This window comes from Protopterus annectens, chromosome 6.part1, assembly GCF_019279795.1.
Source record: "Protopterus annectens isolate FY-2018-M chromosome 6.part1, PAN1.0, whole genome shotgun sequence".
Classification (NCBI taxonomy): domain Eukaryota; kingdom Metazoa; phylum Chordata; order Ceratodontiformes; family Protopteridae; genus Protopterus; species Protopterus annectens.
The window spans coordinates 364888952-364910223 of record NC_056738.1 but is presented as its reverse complement, the minus strand read 5'-3'; the positions used below and the strand labels follow the sequence as shown (position 1 = coordinate 364910223).

The window sequence follows — 21272 nt, the reverse complement described above, 5'->3', positions numbered from 1 at the left end:
GACATGATACAGGCTACAACAAGTACAACTCTAAGGAAATACTACTCTACACAACAAGTATAGCACTACACACAAATTGCGCCAACTGAAAAGCGCGAGACACACTGGCGCGAGTACTGGTGAAAGTTTACCTCACAACAAATTGAAAAGTTAAACGGCCCAAAGCCCTCTAATTTAAACGGGCTTTGCCCAAAAAACAACTAACCAAAGGTCAATAAAAACTAAAATCACTCAAAAGGTAGGGCAAAGGCCCTCTAACTTAAACGGGCCTTGCCCGACTGAACAAATTAAATTTTTTTAGACACAAGCACTCAACAAAAACACAATAAGAACTAGTAATAAATAGCTGTTAAAACAGCTGTTTGGTTAATATGGACAAAAATTCCCTAGGTCAAGGACCAATAAGGTAAAAAGAACCACTTAGCTCCAGCCAAGTCGAGACCACGTCCAGCTTGTTAAGCAGCAAACGAGATCTGGAGAAGCAGGTGTAGTGCATCCTGGGATAGGGAGTAGCCCAGCCAATGAGAGACTTCGTGCTAGTGTATTAGTTGCCGAGTCGGAGCCGATGGATCGGCTCCGAACCCATCTGTTGTGAATGTAGGCGAGATAGGATCCCATTACATCCCCATTTCTGGAAGATTGTCTGTCACAGATTTGTTCAGAGACCACTTGTGAGGCATCAGCAGAACTCTGCCGAGTCTGTCGGCTACCTCTAAATGTGCGTTGGCATTACAAAGTAGTTGGAAGACATCGCCCACTGCCAAACCCTCATCGCTTCTCGACAAACAGGGTAAGACCTGGTCTCTCCCCTGCTTGTTGGAGGTACCAAATCACAGACATGTCTGTTTGGATCGCAATAGTCCCCACAGGGAGAAAGCTGTCTAGTTCTTGCAACACTAGAAGAACAGCTCTCATCTCAAGGATATTGATATGCAACTTGGTCTCTTGGGGGGGGGGGGGGTATCCACGTGCCTTGGCCTGTCCGAACCACACAATGTCCCCTGCCAAGGGAGGAATCAGTAGTCAATGTGGAGGTAGGGGAAGGGAGAACAAAAAGTTGTCCTAGAGTCAACTCTGGTGACTGAATCCGCCAAAGAGACTCCATGCACACACAAGATAGTTTTATGGGGAAATTCAAGGGATTTCTGAGAAGGGACCACCAAACTGCTAGGGTCCACTGTAAAATGCACATATGAAAACAAGCCATCGGTAAAAGGATTGTGGTTGCTTCTATGGAGTCCAAACCCAGAGAACCAGAGAAGCCGGAGGTGTCGGAGCAGTTAAGATTTGGTTAACATGTCACCTCAGATTTAGCACCCTGTCCTGTGTAAGGTATACTTGAGCCACCGTTGTCTAGACGTGCCCCTATAAACTCTACGGTCTCAACCAGATCCAAGTGAGACTTTTGCCAATTTATAGTAATGCCCAGGTTGGAAACTAGGTTGAGGAAGTAATCCCGGGCCTGAAGAAGATGCCTGGTTGGGGCACTTAGGAGCCAGTGACCCAGATATGGAAATATCTGATACCCCTGCAGTTGGAGATGAGCTGCTACTACTGCTAGACATTTGAACACCTAGGGGGCTGTGGTGAGCCCAAATGGAAGTGCCCGAAACTGGTAGTGATAGATTCCCAGCCTGAAACGTAGAAAGGACCTGAAGCATCTGTCTATCTTGATATGGTAGTATGCATCCTTGAGGTCTATAGATCACATCCAAATTGCCCATCTTCAGGACAAGCAAGATAGACTGAACCATGACCATACTGAACTTGGTGCGTTTCACTGACTTGTTCAGGTAGGTGAGATCCAATATCAGCCAGAGATCCCCTGTCTTTTTGGGTACTAAAATGAATCTGCAGTAAATGCCCAATTCGATCTGATCGAAGGGGACCATCTTGGATAACTTCTTTTTTGTAGCAACTTACTTATTTCCAGGTCTGCGTTTTCCATCTGACTGGGGGAAGCATAGAGGTGGTGAAATTTCTGCTCGGGAATGTCAGAAAAGGGAATGGAGTATCCTCTGGATATGATCCTTAGCACCCATTTGTCTTGAGTGATGGTCTCCCAGGCTTCTGGGTGCAAGGAAAAACATCCCCTGACTGCCTCCAGAGGACGCCAGTCAGGCAACCCTTCAGGTCTACATGAAGGACTTGTCTGGAGCAGGATCCCATGATCCTTGATTTTGCAAGACCTGCTTGGGGGGGGGGGGGTGTCAGAGTGCCCTGGAAAGGGCCCTGACACTTCCAAAACCACATCTTACTGCCTCACTGGTTGCTAGAAAAGATTCGTTACGTAGTAGAAAAACAGATCCCGACGACACAGGGTCTTACAGTCTCTCTCTCTCTCTGGCTCAAGGTGTCAGGTACCATAGGTTCAAACAAGGTGGAGCCATCAAAGGGGCATTAATGAAGGGACTGCTTGAAAGACTCTGCAAAATCATACAGCCTCATCCAAGCATGATGCCTAATGGCAATGCTTAAACCGGCCGCCTGTGAGGTACCCTCCTCAGCGTGAGAGATTAGCCTCATGGACGCATTAGCAAGGGAATATAGGGTGGCCAACCTAGAGGAAACAGACTCCCGCTCCTCGGAAGGTATGGACCAACCCCAGGACCGAGCTAGAAAGTTCCTTAACTAAGTCCCTTTGTAGCAGGGTAAAAATGAGAGGTGTAGTTAAACGCTCAACAGCAAAAAAGGAGGCGGCGCAGACCCTCTTATCAATGTGTCCAGAGCCCAGGATTCTCCGTTTGGGGGGTAGACAGAGAAGCTTTCCTGAGAGTGCTCCTTCTTGGTGCCTGCCACTACAGCCAAGGCATCTACTGGGATTCCTTTGGTCCAAAACTGTTTGTCGGCTGGGACACAAAATTTTATCAGCATGGATGGGGCTCAAAATTTTAACAGCATGCTTGGGCATGGGTTAGCTGGAACAGGTCAGCTGGGGTGGGGACCGAGGTGATAGATGAGCTGGCTCTGGAAGCTTCTAACACAGACTCCTCCAGGGAAGGGGTTTGGGAGGACCATCCACCCTTCTGAAGGATTTCAAGGATGCCTCCAAAGGAGACTTCTTCGGGTGGAGTTATGGGAGACCCTCACCTTCCTTAACATCTGTATCTGTGGTAAGGAGTTTTGTAGGGGAATCCACGTGCCTCCTTACACAGTCTCTTCTGAGGAACCTCCTATAGAGGGCGTTCTAGGGAAGTATCTGATTAAGCCTGGGGATCCACTGAGGGAATACTGTAGAGGCTTTCTGGGACCAGCTGTCCACGTGGCAGCGCGGAGGTCTCCGGCACAGTTCCACAGTGGGATAGGGGAGGTTCTGTTGTGGTAGGTACTGAGGGTCTCTGCGGAACAGAGACGATCCTCTCCATCACCTCAAATGTGGAAAGACTCCAGACTATCTGGAGGTGTCTCACTGGGGCAGAACCTCCCGCTTAGAGAGGGGAGTCGCAGCCGAGCGGTCAAACACAGAGGCCCTCAGGGGAAGAGATGGCCCAGAGATCTGAGTCAAAGTCTACCCCCTGGAACAAACCTCAAAGCTACGGCTTAGAGGCACACTTGGAGCCAAAACAGAGCATATCGAGGGAGAATATAGGAGGTGAAGAAATTTCTATTGGCTCCGACACCCCGGCACCGGGACCCAACGTAACAGACTCCAAAACCGAAGGGTGAATTGGAGAAGGAGCTAAAGGTTGGAACGGGGATATTCTCAAAGATCTGGAAGCGGATGGGGCAGACACAAGTCCCACTTGGATCTGTGTCTAGGAACTGCCTCATGAACTTACCCACATCCTTAGAGAACAGGCTTCGGGCAGACCTAGATGAAGCAGAGGATGGAGGTTGAGGAGATCTCTGCAGGTAATGGGGTTGGAGATCTTCCACGAAGCACCGGCAGAGAAGACTCTGGCTCTGACACAGCTGGAGCTGACGCCAGGGGGATGTCACTCAGCCCCATAGTGACCTTTAAAATGAGCTTGCTTCTCCTATCACACACAGACCGGGGGTGAAAAGCACTGTATATATCACAAGGGGCTTCCAAGTGGACAGGCCCCAAAGAATGGCCGCAATCCCCGTGGGCATCACAAAGAAATCTTCCGCCCACAGAAAGTGCATTTTTTGAACCCTAAAGGCTTCTGATCAGCCACAGGGACAGAAAAAAGGAAGCAAAGGAAGAAAGGGCACCAAATAGAAAACAAAGAAGAAGAAACTCTTTTTAAACTAGAAAACCCTAACAAACAGAAAACCACAGTGCTAGATAGATAAAGAAGACACAAGGAAAAAAAATCACCAAAACACTGCTAAGGAGAAGCTCAAGCTGAGCTCGTTGCTAAAATCAAAAGCAGCAAATGAGATCTGAGGTAGTGTGGGGGGCACTGTGGGTAGGTAGGAAGAGCTCACGCTTGGATTCTCGAGCCATGTGAAGGTGGCCAGTCGGTTCAGAGGGTCGGAAACAAGTCCCTCAGGTTAATGGAATGAGTTGGACAACATCTGATGTCAAAGTTTCCAGACCAGCTCTCTTCCACTAAAGGCACCCGTTCTCTCAGGCAGGCCTTCTGTTTGACAAACATGCAGCACATTGTCCCTCCTTACATACTTCCTTGAGAGAGCAGAGATGGAGACAATCTGAGATGCTGCCAGAATGAAGACATATACAAAGGCATCTCATCTCTTGCTTGCTCCAAGACATGCTGTAAGCCTAAGAACAAAAGCAAAAGGCTAGTACCAAATGAATCCATCCGAAAATGAATTTATTAAAATTGTTAAGCGCTTTTCGTTTAGCACATAGGCTAAACTTCCTCAGCCCTGCTATAACCAATTTGGCATGTTATGGCAATGGGAGATTTCACAGCTCTTTTTGAAAATCCATGACCAAAGACAGTTTTCCTGGGCATTTTAATCCGGTGTCCGTTTTCAGGGAAACAACATGCCCCTTATACAACTCAATCTCCTCATCCAATTGGATTTTTATCAAACAGTGTTATTCGCTACTTCTGTGTTTCCTGATTAACAAAGTAAAATGTTTTCAGTTCTCTTAACCAGGCCTCGATTTTGATCTCTTAGAATATCTACATTACAACAGCTGCTATCTGTACATCCTATTGGTTAGCCATTCACCAAATCCTTCCTAGATCAATCTGAATAAGCAAACCTTTTCAGGTGTTGCTAAACCATGGGTGATGTACATGGGATATTCATCTCCTGTTGGTTGTCTTTCTAGTCTGTGATAATCCATGCTGCAAGTCTGCAACTGCAAGAAAAAAATATTGATGTCCTAGTTTTCAACCACTTCATTTGTTCAGTTATAGCTGTTGACACTGTGGCTTCTTAGCACTGATAAGAATTCCAGTAGCAGTTCTCTCATTTACAGCACTAATAAAGAGAGAAAAAAAAGTGTACTCCAGAAACTCACCATCAATAAATAAAGAAAAATCTCCTTCACAACTCCGTTTCTAAATTTTACTTATTCTGCAACCTCACCCCAATCCTTCCAAAAGCACAGCTCAAGAAGAGTATTTTTTTTTTGCAGCATTTGACCATTTCACATTTTCTTTTCTGGCTTACATATTACAGTCCTGTTTTTATTTATTTGCACTCGGGACTTGACACTTTTTTCATCTGCTGATTAAACTAATGTGGTACATGCCAGCAAAACTAAGTGTGCACAAACTCTCCAATACAATAGATCAGTACTGCTGTATCATTTCCAGTGTTTGTAAATTGGTCTCTGTTGCACATCCAAGTCTTACTTTCAGAAGCTGTGTGCGTCAAGTGGAGTTGTTTTTGTTGCCACATTAAGGAAGTTAGCAATTAGTAAGCACAGCCGATAATGCTCTGTACAAAACATTTAACAAGTTTTATTTACCCTTTGTTGATTAGCTATGTCCCACTATGCTAGTAGCCTTTTCTCAGGGGAGACCTGGAGAAATTTACAACAATGAGTTGACCAAACAGTTCTACTTACCATAGTCTTTCGAGGGACAATTTTCTTTAGTGTGATTGATTTCTTAACAGGTGCTGAAACCTAAGAATAATAAGACAAAACACACATTTTCAGGCATAAAATGACACCTAAAAATAGATGTGGAGTGTAGTTCAACAGAAGCAATTACCTCAGCAGTACTACAAGTTATTACTCTCAGACTCCGCTTTGGTCATCAAATTTAGCTTGTGTGCATTTGTCATTTACAGAGATAGGCACTAAAATAAGCAACATGCTGCTCCTAGATCTATACAATGTACAATCCATCCAGTATTGTGCTTTCCAAAATCTCATAGGGATTATCATATCAGAAATATAATGTAGATGACAATGACCCAGAATAAGACCAATTAAATGTTTATATCTTTTTAAATACTTGTTAGTTTTCTTTCATTTGTAATTGTTATGATATGTCTTCACTCCAGTCACCAGTAGCCCTACAAGCTTAAATTAAAAAAGTAGCTCATCACAAAATGTTGGAATCTTGCGTGCTTTCCTTCTAACAATCTCAAATCAGAGCTTGGTCTGTATTACATTCAAGCAAAAAACTTGTTGTGTTGTTGTGTCTTTCGGCTTTTCCCGATTAGGGGTCGCCACAGCGGAACTCCGTCCGTTAATGATTGGCAGTAGATTTTTATGTGCCGAGTTGCCAGCCCTGACGCACAACCTTCAACGAAGGTACGCCCATTCACGCACGTCTCCACACAGAAGACGCTTTAGCTGAGAATTGAACAGAACGTCTTACTGAGGCAACAACGCTACCGCAGCACCACCATCACAGTTCCTGGTAATCAAATATTAGAATACATTAACTGATTACACCAGAGTGACACCTCCAGGTGCATATGCAGTTAACTCCTACTGATGCTTCTAGGTGTCAAATAGTGCTATTTCATATTTGCACCAATAATTCCAAAGCCATACTATGTACAAGGTTTTAAAAGATTTCACTATAAAGCTTACACAATGGCAAACTCAACTGGCATTAATATTTGACATCTGTCTAGTACAAGTAAATAGATATTAACTATTGTTTTTATGATATTAATTTATATAGATATAATTTTCATATTTTTCTAAATATCCCAACAACCATGTAACACAGACAAAACTCCTTAGCTTCAGATGAAAGCGCTCAGCTAGCCCGAATAAACTTTTGCTGACAGTATGCATGTATCTTGACTGGTTGCTGAGATATTGTAAGCTGTTTACAAAATATTATAAAGACAATAGCTACTGTGTTTACTGTGACTTAGAAAATCCATGCAAGTACACTACTTGTTATTCATCAATGAACTTTCAAACAAACAAACAAAAAAAAAAAAGAAGTTATGTACTTACCATAACGTTCCATGTTTGTAGTCCATCTCACCTACATTCTTGCTGGATGGGTTCAGAGCCAATTCTCGTCTCCGACTCGGCCTATACTAAAGCTTGAGAGCTTTTACTGGCTCAAGGCCAACCCCTATCCCATGGTGCATCACGGCAATTCCCCAGATCTTGTTTGCAAGAAAGTAACTACATACATAGTAGTAAGTAAATTATCAATAACTATGCACATACAAACAGAATACTTTGTCCTCCTGTCCCAGGAGGTCAAACCCAATATGTAATGAGTAACAAAGGTATGAGGTCTTGCCCAAGTAGCTGCTGCACAAATGGCATCAATTGGGAGTTTTGATCTAAAGGCATATGAAGTTGATACTGCTCTGGTTGAATGGCCTTTTACTTTAGCAGGTAATTGTTTCCCAGCAGTTTTGTAAGCAAATGAGATGCAGTCTGAAAGCCATTTAGACAAGGTGACCTTAGAGATGGGCAAGTTTTTGCCTGAGAAGGAAACAAACAATTGGTCCAATTTTCGAAAATCTTTAGTCCTGTGCAGATAAAATTGGAAAATTCTGTGGACAGCCAATTGGTGTAGTCTATATTCTGATTGGTTACTGTAATTTGGGAAAAATACTGGTAATTCGATAGTTGTGTTTAGATTATGTTCTGAACATACCTTAGGCGAAAGGAAGGATTAGTTCTGAGAGAGACTCTATCCTTGTGGAAAACAATATAAGGCGGTGAAATGGTGAGGGCTTGCAATTCTGAAACTCTTCTAGCAGATGTTATAGCAACAATGTCTTCCAAGACAACAATTTCAAGTCAGATGAAGATGACAGTTCAAAGGGTGTAGAAATCAAAGATGCGAGAACTAAGTTCAGGTCCCAGGACTCGGGTGGTTGCCTGATTGGAGGTCTGAGGAGGAGGACTCCTTTCAAAAAGGTTTTGCATAAAGAGTGGGACATAACTGAATTTCCTATGTAGCCAAAATGATAATTAGAGATGGCAGCTAAGTGAACTCTAATGGTAGCAGCTGCAGCTCCTTCTTGAAAAATAGATGCAAGGAAGGACAAGATAGACTCTATGGGTGCTGAGTAGGGATTTATGCCTTGGTTAGATGCCCAAATTGAGAACCTTTTCCATTTACTGGAATATAATTTCCTGGTGGAAGGTTTGTGTGAAGAAATCAGGATCTGTTTGACTGTAGGAGAAAGGGAAATACACCTGGCTATTCTTGGAACTGGAGCAGCCATGCTGTCAATTTCAGGGTTCGGATGGTAGGATGGAACTGTCCTGAGTGATGAATCGGGAGGTCTGGAGATGGTTCCAGAATCCATGGTTCCTCCAAGAGATAGGGCCACAGGAAGGGGAACCAGACTTGGTGAGGCCAGTAAGGAGCAAGGAGGATCAGGGTACTCCAACAGTTTTGCATTCTGAATCACTTTTGGTATGAGAGGAAAGGGTGGAAAAGCATAAAGGAGTCCCGGAGGCCAACTGTGTACCAGAGTATCCCTGGTGGACATCCCCAGATCGGGAATGAGGGCAAAGTAGTTGCTGCATTTGGTGTTCATGTACATGGTGAATAGGTTGCAGCAAGGCTGGCCCCCATTTGCAGAACATCTCTTCTGCAACTTCTGTATCCAGGGACCACTTGTGAGGCATCAGAACTGCTCGACTCAGTTTGTCTGCTATCACATTGGACTTCCCGGGAATGTGCGTTGCTACCAGAAAGCACTGAGTGCCCATCGCCCATTTCCATACTCTTAGCGCCTCTCGACATAGTGGGTAGGATTTGGTTCCCCCTTGATTATGTACCACACAACAGACATGGCTGATTGAATCGCAATTGTCCCGGTGGGAAGAGAACTGTGAAGTGCTTGCAACGTGTATAACACCGCTCTCATCTCCAGAACATTTATGTGCAAGTGGTTCTCGGGGTCCTGCCAGATACCTTGGACTGTCATTCCCAGATAATGCCCCCCCCCCAATCTGGGAAGCATCCGTGGTCAAGACTGCATTTTGTTGGGGGGAGCAAGTGGACAACCTAGATGAAGTTGAACCGTATGTAACCACCATGTTAGATCCTTCTTGCAGGAGTTTGTCATGAGTATTTGGCAAGACAAGAGGAGATCCTGGATTGACCACTGGGCAAATAGCCACTGAAGTACTCTTGTGTACAGAAGGGCTAGTGGAACTAAGAGAATGGTGGAAGCCATACTCCCTAGAACCTGAAGGACTATCCTGGCCTGTACTTTGTCTCTTTCCAGCAAGACTCTGATTTGGTTGTGCAACGATTCTATCCTTTCTGGTATCAGTTTTGCTGTCATGGTAGTTGAATCTATGTCTGAGCCTAAGACGACAATGTGCTGTGATGGAGATAAGGCGGATTTTTTTTAGATTTATTGTAATCCTTAATCTGGCGCACAAGGATAGAGTCTCGTCCCTGGTTCGGAATAGTTGATGCTTGGTGGTAGCAGTAAGGAGCCAGTCGTCTAGGTACGGAAACACCTGGAATCCTTGACGTCTCAGGTGAGCACTTACCACTGCCATGCATTTGGTGAACACTCTGGGGGCTGTGAGGCCAAAGGGCAGTGTTCGGAATTGAAAAGGACTGGCTCCCAGCCAAAAGCGTAGATGTCTTCTGGAGCACCTGCCTATTTTGATATGGTAGTACACGTCCTGAAGATCTATGAGGCACATCCAATTGTCTTTCCCGATAAAGGGAAAAATGACTGCAGAGTGATCATACGGAACTTCGATTTCTTTACAGACTTGTTGAGCTTGCTGAGATCTAGAACTGATCTCAGTCCCCTGTCTTTTTTGGAACTAAAAAGAATTATAAGTTCCGGATCCTATTTGCTCTGTGGAGACTTCTTGGATGACTCTCTTTTTGAAGCAATGAGATGACTTCTGATGTTGCACGGTCTAACTGAATGGATGGCACATCTGGTAAAGACAGATTTACCGGGGGATTGGATACAAAGGGAATAAGGTAACCTCATGGGAAAATTTTAGCCAGGCACTTGGGTACAGTGAAAGACTACCTCCGACTGCCTCCAGAGACGGACAGTCGGGCAACCCCTCAGGGGCGATGCAAGGGATGATCAGAGAAAGCATCTCTATCTCCCTGATGTTGCGGACCCCCTCTGCCACGAGCGCGGTGTCTTCCATTATATCCTCCCCCTCTGCCTCTAGGGGAGGGGTAACCTTGTACCTCAGGGAAACATTTTTGGGATTTACGGAACCACATTTTTCTTCCTGCTTGACCTTTGGGATAGGGTCTAGAAGGAAGGGAGAAATGGACTGACAGCAGATAAGGTTTTCCCTTCCTGCTTGCACCTGCTCAAAGTCTCTTTTACCTGAAGTCCAAAAAGAGTTGAACCATCAAAGGGGACGTTGGTAAAGGAAGACAAAGGATTCCATAAAATTGCATAGATACATCCAGGAATGTCTCCTAAGAGAAATTCCTGCTGCAGCTGCCCTGCTCGCTCAGTCAGCTGCATAGGAAATCAGCCTCACGGAGGAGTTAGCGATAGATGTAAGGGTGGAGAGCTGCACAGATACCTTGTCCATGGATCCTGAAGCTACTGAACCCTGAAGAGCATCTCCAAACTCCTTCAGGAGATCCCTTAGAAGTCTAGTAAAACGGGACAGGTAATTCAGCGATCGTAAAGTAAATGCCCCTGAAGAGAAGATACACTTTCCATACCTATCCATCATCTAGACTCTATTAGGAGGATGAATATTTGAAGATGTCTCTGACAACTCCTTTTTCGTGGCCATTGTTGCCACTATAGCATCCACAGGAACTCCATTAGAAAGAAAAGATGTCTTCCAGAGCGGTCAAATTTGTTTGGCCTCCTCGGGACAGGCTCCACTGTGTCCGGGGAGGTCCAAGCTTTCTGGGATATGACCCCCAAAAGTTGGTCATATGACGGTATCACCCAGAAGGTGGAAGGATGAGAACCAAAGGCCTCAAGGTACACCGATTCGTCCTCAGTAAGGTTAGAGGTCTCCCAATCACCCCTCTAAGGATTTCAAGGATGTCTGCAAAAGAGACATCCTCAGAGGGGGACCTTGGGGACCCTTCTGACTTATCCAAATCAGTGTCTGAAGTGACAGACTCAGGTGAGTCGATGTGCTTCCTCTTACAAAGTCTCTTCCGAGGGACCTCTCCAGTGGGATAATTTGGGGAGATCTCGGAAGAGGGGACACCTTTAATGGGGGCTCCTTGAGTCTCTGGTTCCCTACGCTGAGGGACAGGCAAAGGAGAAGAGTTTGCTACTAGCTGCTGGAGGGACATCGGGTCCAAAGGCATGGCTTTGGCACTGGATAAAGCTTTATCTATTGCTTTGAAGGCCTTACCACCCCGCTCCGAAAAAGACCTCCGCTCTGAGGAAACGGAAGGTCGGCTCCAAGCAGGAGGACCAGGTTCCAAAGCAGATGTGGGAACCGAGCTCAGTCGAGCTGACACAACGAGAGGGAGGGTCGGTTCTGAAGAAAAAGAGGGGGTCGACTATACCTCTCCTGGACCCCTCGGCTCCAGACTGAGCTGATGAGGACAGAGTAATCTGTTCCGAGGAAACCGGAAGAATTCTCGGAACCGAAGGATCCAGCACAGAAGGACCTGAGGTGTTAGACTCAGAGAGCGAAGCAGTCGGAGGAGGAGTAGTAACCAGAAGATGTGACTGCTCCAAAGCCTTTGGGTCTGGAAGGGCTAACTTTTTAGCCAGCGCCGGGTCACAGAGCAGCCTCACCACTACCCGCTCGATATCATCTTCAGAAAGTGTCCTGGAGGAACAGGTGGAGATAGGAGATCCCCTCCTTTCCAAAATAGAAGATCTCAAGGTTGGAAAAATGGGATCCAAAACCGGTGAGTGTCTCGATATAGAAGGTTGTCTTGGCACCAAGACAGAAGCGGAATCGGAGCCAGAACTCCTTGGCTCCGTCGCTTTACTTCTTTGATGGTTCCGGAGCTGGAACCGATGGAGATTTTCTTTTCAAAGTTTTGGGAGCTGTCTGACCAAGTTCCAACTGTTCCTGGAAGGAACTAGTCATAAGACCCCTGTCTATCAGTTTTCTCTCTCTCTCATTATGAACCCTAGTACTGAAGGCATGACAGAAGGTTCTTGTAAATGAGCCTCTCCAAGACCGTATACACAGCTGGTGTGACTTGCCAGTCAATGACATCTTTTGAGAACACTTATCACAATTTTTAAACCCAGAAGGGAGGTGTTCTGAATGTTCGCTGTCTTTGGACATATTGCTGGTAAAAAGCTGATGTAACAATGCAACAATAACAACAAGGCAAAGGTAAACTATGAAGAGAAGAAAAGTTTTTTTTTTTTTTTTTTTTTTAAGGGGAAGAAGGACTAGCACTCAGAGAGGAAAGGCTTTCTGGGCCAAACAATCCTAAGAAAGTGGGACACGGGAGCAAGCACTTACTACAATCACAAAGGTAATGGGCAGCAACTATTTTGATAGAATAAGTGAAGAAATATAGACATAAATATCAAAGATTATCAAAAAACTTCTACTTAGCCAATGAGCTAGTAAGGAGACTGGCTTGAAACTTTTGCGGCAAGAGAGATCTGGGGAACTGCCATGATGCACCATGAGATAGGGCTTAGCCGCGAGCCAGTAAAAGCTCTTGAGCTTTAGTATAGGCAGAGAATCAGCTCAGAACCCATCCAGCAAGAATTATGGCGAGATAGAACTACATAATGTCTCACCTTTAAATCTGCTACACTAAAAAATTAACTGAAACTTTCGCCAGACCACCATTTACGTGAGTTCAAGGGTCATGCCACACTAATGCACAGCTCTTCCAGGAATTATGAATTCTTCAAGACCAGAATCTGCTAAATACCACCTCCATAGGTCAGAAAAAGAGAAAAAAGAAAAAGAAAAACCAACCGGCAAAGCAGAAAGTGCAGAAAAGTACAGTTGTGTACACTTACCATAAATGTAGATGCTAGAGTGTATTCATTGTTGCAGTCATCACATTTGGGTTATCTGCTTGCAGTAGCCCTCAGTCAGCCTGATTAACAAAGTCTGTTGCTGTCTCATCTTCCATGACGTCAGGTAGTCAGGGGTATAAAGCATGCAGCCAATGCCATTACATCAATTTTTCTTGCCCCAGATGTCAGGTGCCCCCCATAATAGGTTCATACTAGGCTATCTGCCCTGGGGCAATTGCAAGCCTAGCCCGATTTTGTTTGGCTTACGCCACCCCTTGATTTGAGTATACTGTGCCCTTTTTAAGGTTTAGTTTACTGCGCCTCTGTCTAATAGTGACATGGAAGTAATCCCCAGGACAAACCTACGATCCCCAATCCACTCCAGATTCTTCTTGAAGAGATTCAGTGAGGTGCTCTGCCTAACATGAATTGGAATTCTATTCCAGAGCGAAGGGAGCCTCTGGGTTATGAATCTGTCCCTCCAGCAAGTTCTATTTATTTCTGTGCTGAGGTTCAAGTCCCTCGAGCGTGTGGCTCTAAGGGATTTAGATTTACTGAGGTGGAGCATGTCCATTAATTCTGGATTGGACATAGCTTTATATGTCAGGCATAGATCGCCTCGAAGTAGGCGGTATGCAACTGAGTAGAGCTGGAGTTTTTTTAACTGAGCAGCATATGGCATCTGCTTGAGTCCCTTGATCCTCTTGGTGAGGTACTTTTGGGGTCTTTCTAATTGCTGCAGGTGTCGGGTAAGGTACATCCCAAAAGGGGCATTATATTCTATGATAGGCCTGATGAGGGATGAATAAAGGGGCACGATTACCTCTCTTGATCTAGATGTGAATCCATTCTTGATGAGGTGGGCTATGTAGAAGGTCTTTCTAACCACTTTGGCAATGTGGTTGTCAAAGGAGAGATTACTATCAACTTGGGTCCCCAGATCCCTAATTACTTTCTCTGTACTTAATGGGTTACCGCCTATGTGGTAATTTGTGGGCACATTGTTTTTGCCAAAGGGTATGACTATACACTTTTTGGCATTTAGCTTTAGACCATGGCTCTGGCACCAGTTATCCGTCCCTGTGAGACCTTTTTGAAGGATGTTTGTGTCAGCTGGAGAGTCGATTATGGCACCCAGTTTGCAGTCATCTGCGAACTTGGTGAGCCATAGTCCTCCCACGTTGGCCTGTACCTCAGAAAAGTATATACCGAACAAGAGCGGTCCCAGGACAGAACCTTGTGGGACGCCACTTGTGACCGGTTTCGAGTCTGACATGGCTCCAGCAACTCTCACTCTGTGGGTTCTGTCTTTGAGCCAGTTTGCGACCCATCTTGTGACATAGGGGTTTATATTTCAGTTGGATAGCTTATCTATGATGCCCGAGTGTGGTATTGTGTCAAATGCCTTTGCTAGGTCCAGATAGGCTGTGTGGACTACCTTCCCTTCATCTATGGCTTTGGTGACTGTTTCAAAGTAGTCGACCAGGTTCAAAAGGCAAGATCTGCCTTTGACAAAGCCGAATTGGGTAGGATCTAGTGTCTGTAGATCCCCAATGTCTTTGTTTGTGAGCTCTATGATGATCCTCTCCATAGCCTTGCAGACTAGGCTAGTCAGGCTTATGGGGCGATAGTTTCCAGGGTCCGTAGAGGCTCCACCTTTGTGGAGTGGGACCACTGTTGCTGTACACCACTCTGTGGGCACATATCCTGTAGTGAGGCTAAGATTGTACAGCTGTTTTATTTGAGGGGTTAGTTCTTCTTGGAGTTCATGTAGGACGCAACCCGGGACGTCATCTGGTCCCATGGAAGCAGTGTTTTTTGCTTTGGAGAGGGCAGCCTTCACCTGAGCATCAGAGATGTTTGGGAGGCAGCCCTCTGCCGGGATAGATACTTGCTCTTTTGGGGGGGGGTGGAGAAGTTTGCACTGAACCTGTCTGCCAGGATATTGGCGATGTCTGTGGGTTCAGTGTATTTTTTGTCATTTAGAATCAACTCAGAACAAGTCTGGGAGTTGCATCCCAGGTTCCTAACATAACTGAAAAAAGCCTTATGATTGTCTTTAGTGTCCTGTGCAATTTTTCTCTCGAAGCTGGCCTTGGAGGATTTTATGAGAGATCGTAATTTTTTGCTAGTACTAATCAGAGCTGCCTTCCCTATTAGGGATTTTGCTCTATCATGTAGAAGCTTCCTCCTAATAATGGGAAGCAATTAAATATATATATGCAAGGTTATACCTCCAACAAAAAAGCATATCCACCAAAAAGCTTTTAAGCATAGTAAAGGGGAATAGAGGTATAGCCAAAAGAAAACGGGGCTAGAGGGAGGCTAACCAGCACTGCAAAAGTGAATACACTCGAACATCTACATTTATTGTAAGTGTACACAACTGTACTATGTTCTTCGTGTTTCACTGTTGTAGTCATCACATTTGGGTACATTCCCCAAAGCTAAGGATGGGAGGAGGACGGGAGGAGGACGTTAGATAGCATTAGGACCAGCTATAAGGCCCTGCAAGACTGCAGTGGCAAAACCAGCTCTGGATTTAGAGAAAATTTGCAAATGGTAATGCTTGATTAAAGTAGGTACAGAACTCCAGGTAGCAGCTTCTAGGATGTTCCTGGTAGGGAAACCTCTGAGAAAGGCTGTACAGGTAAGATGCAGCCCTGGTTGAGTGTAGTCTTATCCCCTTGTGGGATAGGTTTTCCATGGTGCTTATAGCAGAAATGAATGCAATGGCCTATCCATTTAGAAATGGTTTGCTTTGAAATGGTCTTCCCCTCTGCCCCTGCAGCAAATGCCGCCAGCAGCTGTTCAGATTTCCTTTGAGGTTTAGTCCTGTCCAAGTAAAAACCAAGTTGTCTGTGCACATCTAAGGAGTGCAGTATCCGTTCCCTTTTGCTCTGTGGATTAGAAAAGAAGGTTGGCAAATGAATGGGTTGATTAAGAGACACACTGGATACTACCTTGGGCATGAAGGAGGGATTGGTCCTGAAGGACGCCCTTTCCACATGAAAGATGATGAAAGGCTCCACTGCCATAAGGGCCTGTAATTCAGACACCCTTCTTGCTGAAGTGATTGCTAAAAGGAAGGCTGTTTTCCAAGAAAGGAATTTTAACTCTGCACTTGCAGCTGGCTCAAAAGGAGGTAGATTGAGTTTTTCCAATACAAAGTTAAGGTCCCAGGCTGGAGTTGGGGCTCTCCTGGGTGGGCTTAAGTTTTTGGCCCCTCTGAGGAACTGCTTAAGCAGTAGATGAGAGAAGGGTGGGTTCTGTGTTGTAATGAGCTGAAATGGCTGAGGCATGAATTTTGATGGAGGAAAAGGAAAAGAAAGGCCCTTGTGAAGCATCTCAGTTAAGTATTGAAGAATCTGACGTAAATTGGGCACTGCTGTGCCCATCCCTTGATATTGGTTCCAGGAACAGAATCCTTTCCATTTTTCAGCATAAGAGTTTCTAGTACTAGGCCTCCTTGCCTCCAGAATGACATCCAACACTTGTTTATTGAGGGATGGTAATGAAGAGATCAGGTAATTAGCCAGGCTGCCAGGTTCAGGGTTTGAAGCAGAGGATGTAGAATCTGGTCCTCCTGCTGGGACAGCAGGGTAGGGGTCTGAGGCAGGTGCCATGGTGCCAGCAGTGACACATTGCGCAAGAGGGGTACCAGTGTTGGCGTGGCCAGTCTGGTGCAATCAGTATACATCCTTGGTTTGTCCTATTTGGAGAAGAGAATCAGAGGAGGAAAGGCATAAACTGATAGATTTTTCAGGTGAAGGACAGGGCATCCACTTTCCAAGCTACTTTCCAAGCTTGTTTGTGGGGAATCTTTGTGCACAATTTGTCCAATTGGTAGTGTTTGGGGGAGGCAAACAGGTCTATTATCTGGGCTCCCCCATTTGTTTATCAACATGGTGAAAATCTTTGGTTCCAGTTTCCACTCGTGGGTCCATGAGATTTCTGCTTAGTTCATCCGCCAATGTATTTAGCTTTCCTGGCAGGAATTGAGCCTGTAGGTGCACTTGGTACCTCAAGGCTGTGCTCCACACAGCCATGACTAGTCTGCAGAAGGGGTATGAATGGGTACCACCCTGCTTGTTTATGTACCACATGACAGTGGTGTTGTCCGTCTTTACCATTAATTCTCCTGGAAGAATGTGGTCCTTGAAAGCTGTCAGGGCATTCTGTACAGCTAACATTTCTTTTTGATTGATATGCAAGTGCATTTGACTTGGGTTCCATTTGCCCTGAATGCACTTCCCTGCCAGGTGAGCCCCCCATGCATAGTCTGATGTGTCTGTTAGAGTTTGGGTGGCAGGGGTTAGAGTGAATGGTAGTCCCTTGTTTTGGTGGCAGGCCTTTGCCCACCAAAGGAACTCTAACTGTAGATAAGGTATGATAGGAATCATCGCTTCTAGATCCTGAGAATGTCGACACCATAGGCTTTTTAGATACCATTGTAGTTTCCTCATATGCAGTCTTGCATATGGAATTAGGAGAATGCAAGAGGCCATTAACCCCAAAGCTTGCAGTATTTGCCTTGCAGATAGCAGGGTTTTTGTGGCCATTAGTCTGAAGTAAGCTGTCAAATGAATTTGTTTCTCTGGCGTGAGAAAAGCCATCTGGAAAGTTGTGTTCAAGCTTACTCCCAGGAATATAATTTGACAGGGTACAAGATGTGATTTCTTTTCATTTATGGTGTACCCCAGACAAGTTAGCACCTTTTGTACAAACGCCAGATGATTCAAAAGTATGCCCTGGCTTTCTGCCTGAATTAGACAATTGTCCAGGTATGGGTATATTTGAACATTTCTTTGCCTGCAAAATGCAATGACTGGAGCTAGGCACTTTGTGAATACCCTGGGCGAAGTAGACAAGAAAAAAGGCAGTGCAGAGAACTGATAGTACATGTAGCCTGCTTTGAAGCGTAGGTATCTTCTCCAAGATTCCCTGATTGGGATGTGCAGGTAGGCTTCCTTTAAATCCAGTGTTGCCAACCAGGCATCCTTGCCTAGCATAGGAAGCAACTGGCGAAGAGTTAGCATCTTGAATTTTGGAATCACCAAAAAGGTGTTTAGGATAGAAAGGTCCAGGATAGGATGCCATGAGTTGTCTTTTCTGGGTACCAGGAAGTCTTGAGTAGAAACCTTGTCCTTTTTCCTCTTCTGGTACAGTTTGAATAGCCCTAATGTTTGAGAGAGAGAGAGAGAGAGAGAGAGAGTACTTGCTTTTGAGCCTCTGCCCACGCATTTGGGGGTAGATCTGGCCAACCGTTTTGGGTTGATAACGTGTGCAAGTGAAATCTGTATCCTTGGGAAACTATATTTAAAACCCATTTGTCCTGGGTAATGAGTTCCCAGTTTTTTGTCTGTAGAGCAATCTTTCCCCCTAAAGAAGCAGTCAGTTGAGAAGGGCTTGGAAGTTTTAAGGTTAAGTCATTGAGACAGTTTACCATAGGGGGACTACTCCCCGATTTGGAAGTGGGAGGCCCCACTGCTTAGTCCTGTGCGTACCTTTAGACTGAAGCCTGGGTATTCTGCTGGTTCTGGGTCTGGACTGAGAAGGCCTGGAAGAAGCAAGAAAGGACTAATTCTTAGAGGGCCAATGCCTACTAAATCTTGGGGGCTGTACTTGCAGGAAATCTTTAACAGTTTGCATAGATTTAGCTTTTTCCTCCATCTTTTGAAGTACTACTACTGCTTTGTTGCCAAACAAGCGGTCCTGATTTAAGTGAGCATCCAGCAATTTAGCTTTAACATGATCTGGCAAAGATTGCTCCTTAAGCCAAGCATGCCTTCTAAATACAGACCCAGTGACAGCAGCCCCGCAAGGTGCCTCTAGTGAATCAAAACCACATTGCAAAGTATGTTTTCCAACTTGTTCAGCAGAATGCATTAAATCCTGCAAATCCTTATTTTCAGCACAGTCGGGAATCAACATAATTTTCTGTTTAAGCAATTCAATAATATACTGCTGATACTTTAACATATGAAACTGGCAGTTTAAGGCCCTAATGGCCAAGGTTGCATAAGTGTATACCTTCTTACCCAATCTATCCAGTGCCCTGGAATCTCTATCAGAAGGGGTAGGATTTTTGGCAGTAGTAGCCTTAATGCCCTTGGGTCCCTGTGAAATGGCCTCAGGATCCGCAGTAGGATTTTTAAAAAGGAGCATGTGAGAGGCAGAAACCCTGTAATATCATCAGGTTTTCTGGGAGCAGGAGGTTAAAAGTCAGGGGCCAAGCTGGACTCCGAAAAGGAATCATCAACATGTCCTGTACAGGGGGGATAGCTAAAGGCCTGTATTGGGGCAGGAGTAAGAAATCTCTAAGCCTCTTTAGAATCAGAGTAATCCTGGCTTTCCCAGCAGAAATGCTCCCCAAGAATATGTAAGGTTTCACCAAAAGAGAAATCCTCTGGAGGGGAAGCAGAGGGAATAGAGTCCTCTGCATCAGAATCCTCATAAGTAAAATACTAGTCATCAGAGGAAACAGAAATTTCAGAATCCTGATCAGAAGTATCAAAAGCAAATTCAGTCCTAGGTCTCTTAGAGGGGGAAGGTTGGCTTCCCCTGATTAAAGTAATAAGGTCTTCAGCCATTCTTATTTGTTTTTAGGCATAGAGACCTGACTATGCGGTCTGGGTGTCGGTTTTCTAGGCATGGATAGAGTTTTAGGCCTTGAAGAAGATGGCGTTGGTTTAATATGCAAGTCAGTAGGCCTGAAAACACCCTCAGAAGCCAGTGCCTACACAGCGGCTCTGGACCCATCCAAGGTAGAGACATCTGCAGGTTCCACAGTTGAAGCATCTCACGGCATACTCCGAATGGGTCTCAGTAGAGGCCTGCAAATCTGAAGTAGCGGGCATCAGGGGCTGCGAAAGCATCTCACTGAGTACCAGTGAACTGGCGACTAGCTTAGGAGAAGTGTCGTCAGCAGCTTTAGACCTAGGCATCCTGTCTCTGTCTTTATCTTTGCGTTTTTTCATAATGTCGGTAGTCAGGTGGCTTACCGAAGACATATCTGGATAACTGAACAGAGTACCAAAATATTTAGAAGCGTAAACATACAGACTATGAATAGTTCGTTGTTTAAATAAGGCACAAAACCGACAGCAAGGTAAGTCATGGTCAGGGTCTAAGCAAGGAATACAGTACGAATGAAAATCTTTATGAGGTATTTGTTTTCCACAAGAAATACAATTATTGACTTTTACTGACATCGGTTTAGAGCAAGAAAAAACGTTTCCCCAACGGGGTACTTAGCTTTAGTTGAAGACTTCAGTTTTGAAACTCAAACAAAAATTTCAGGAGTCGGCCGACCGGCACTTGCAAACTGCTTCTGCTACCGCACGGCAAGAAAGACTGATGTAATGGCGTCGGCTGCATGCTTTATACCCCTGACTACCTGACGTCATGGAAGATGAGACAGCAACCGACGCAGGACCCAAGAATTTGATAATCAGGCCGACTGAGGGCAACTACACGCAGATAACCCAAATGTAATGACTGCAACAGTGAAACACGAAGAACATCAGATAAGCTGTTTCTCTTTCAAAGTGGAAAGACAGCTAGCCAATATACTGCAACCAGAATACATATCCGTTTGACTAAATTAGTGTAATATTTTCAAAAGCAGACGAGTTTCTTTTTCAACATGGAAAGACAGCAGGTTAACATAGTATAGCCAAATTATGTCTGTGTTTGCCTAAATTTTGTGACATATTTTGTAAATCCCAAAAAGCTAGAGGCTCGTAGCTGTTGTCAAGCAGTTAGGTATTCCAAAAAGTCTTCAAATTTAAAGACTAGGAAACTACTTGGACTGCCTTTCTTGAATAAGGACTACAGCTAGGAAAATGGACTCTTCATTGCTGTTTTATAAATGAATATATCAGAGGCATGTCTGCATATAGAAATGTATGTTATGCAAACGTTTTCCTTGATTATATTTGTGTCACCAAGGTTATATACGTGTACCTTGGTAGCCAAGTAAAGTACAAGATGTTTAAAAGAAGGGAGGG

General features: G+C 44.8%; 1 protein-coding gene across 1 annotated transcript in view; it reads right to left on the bottom strand.

Annotated features, from left to right (window-relative positions):
* CDCA5 (cell division cycle associated 5) overlaps window positions 1-21272 on the bottom strand; it is a gene marked incomplete in the record, with an annotated part of 643625 nt that overhangs the window by 320860 nt on the left and 301493 nt on the right. Inside the window, 1 exon segment of the mRNA XM_044075780.1 lies at window positions 5957-6016. Within this exon segment, the coding sequence (XP_043931715.1) occupies window positions 5957-6016 (60 nt within the window).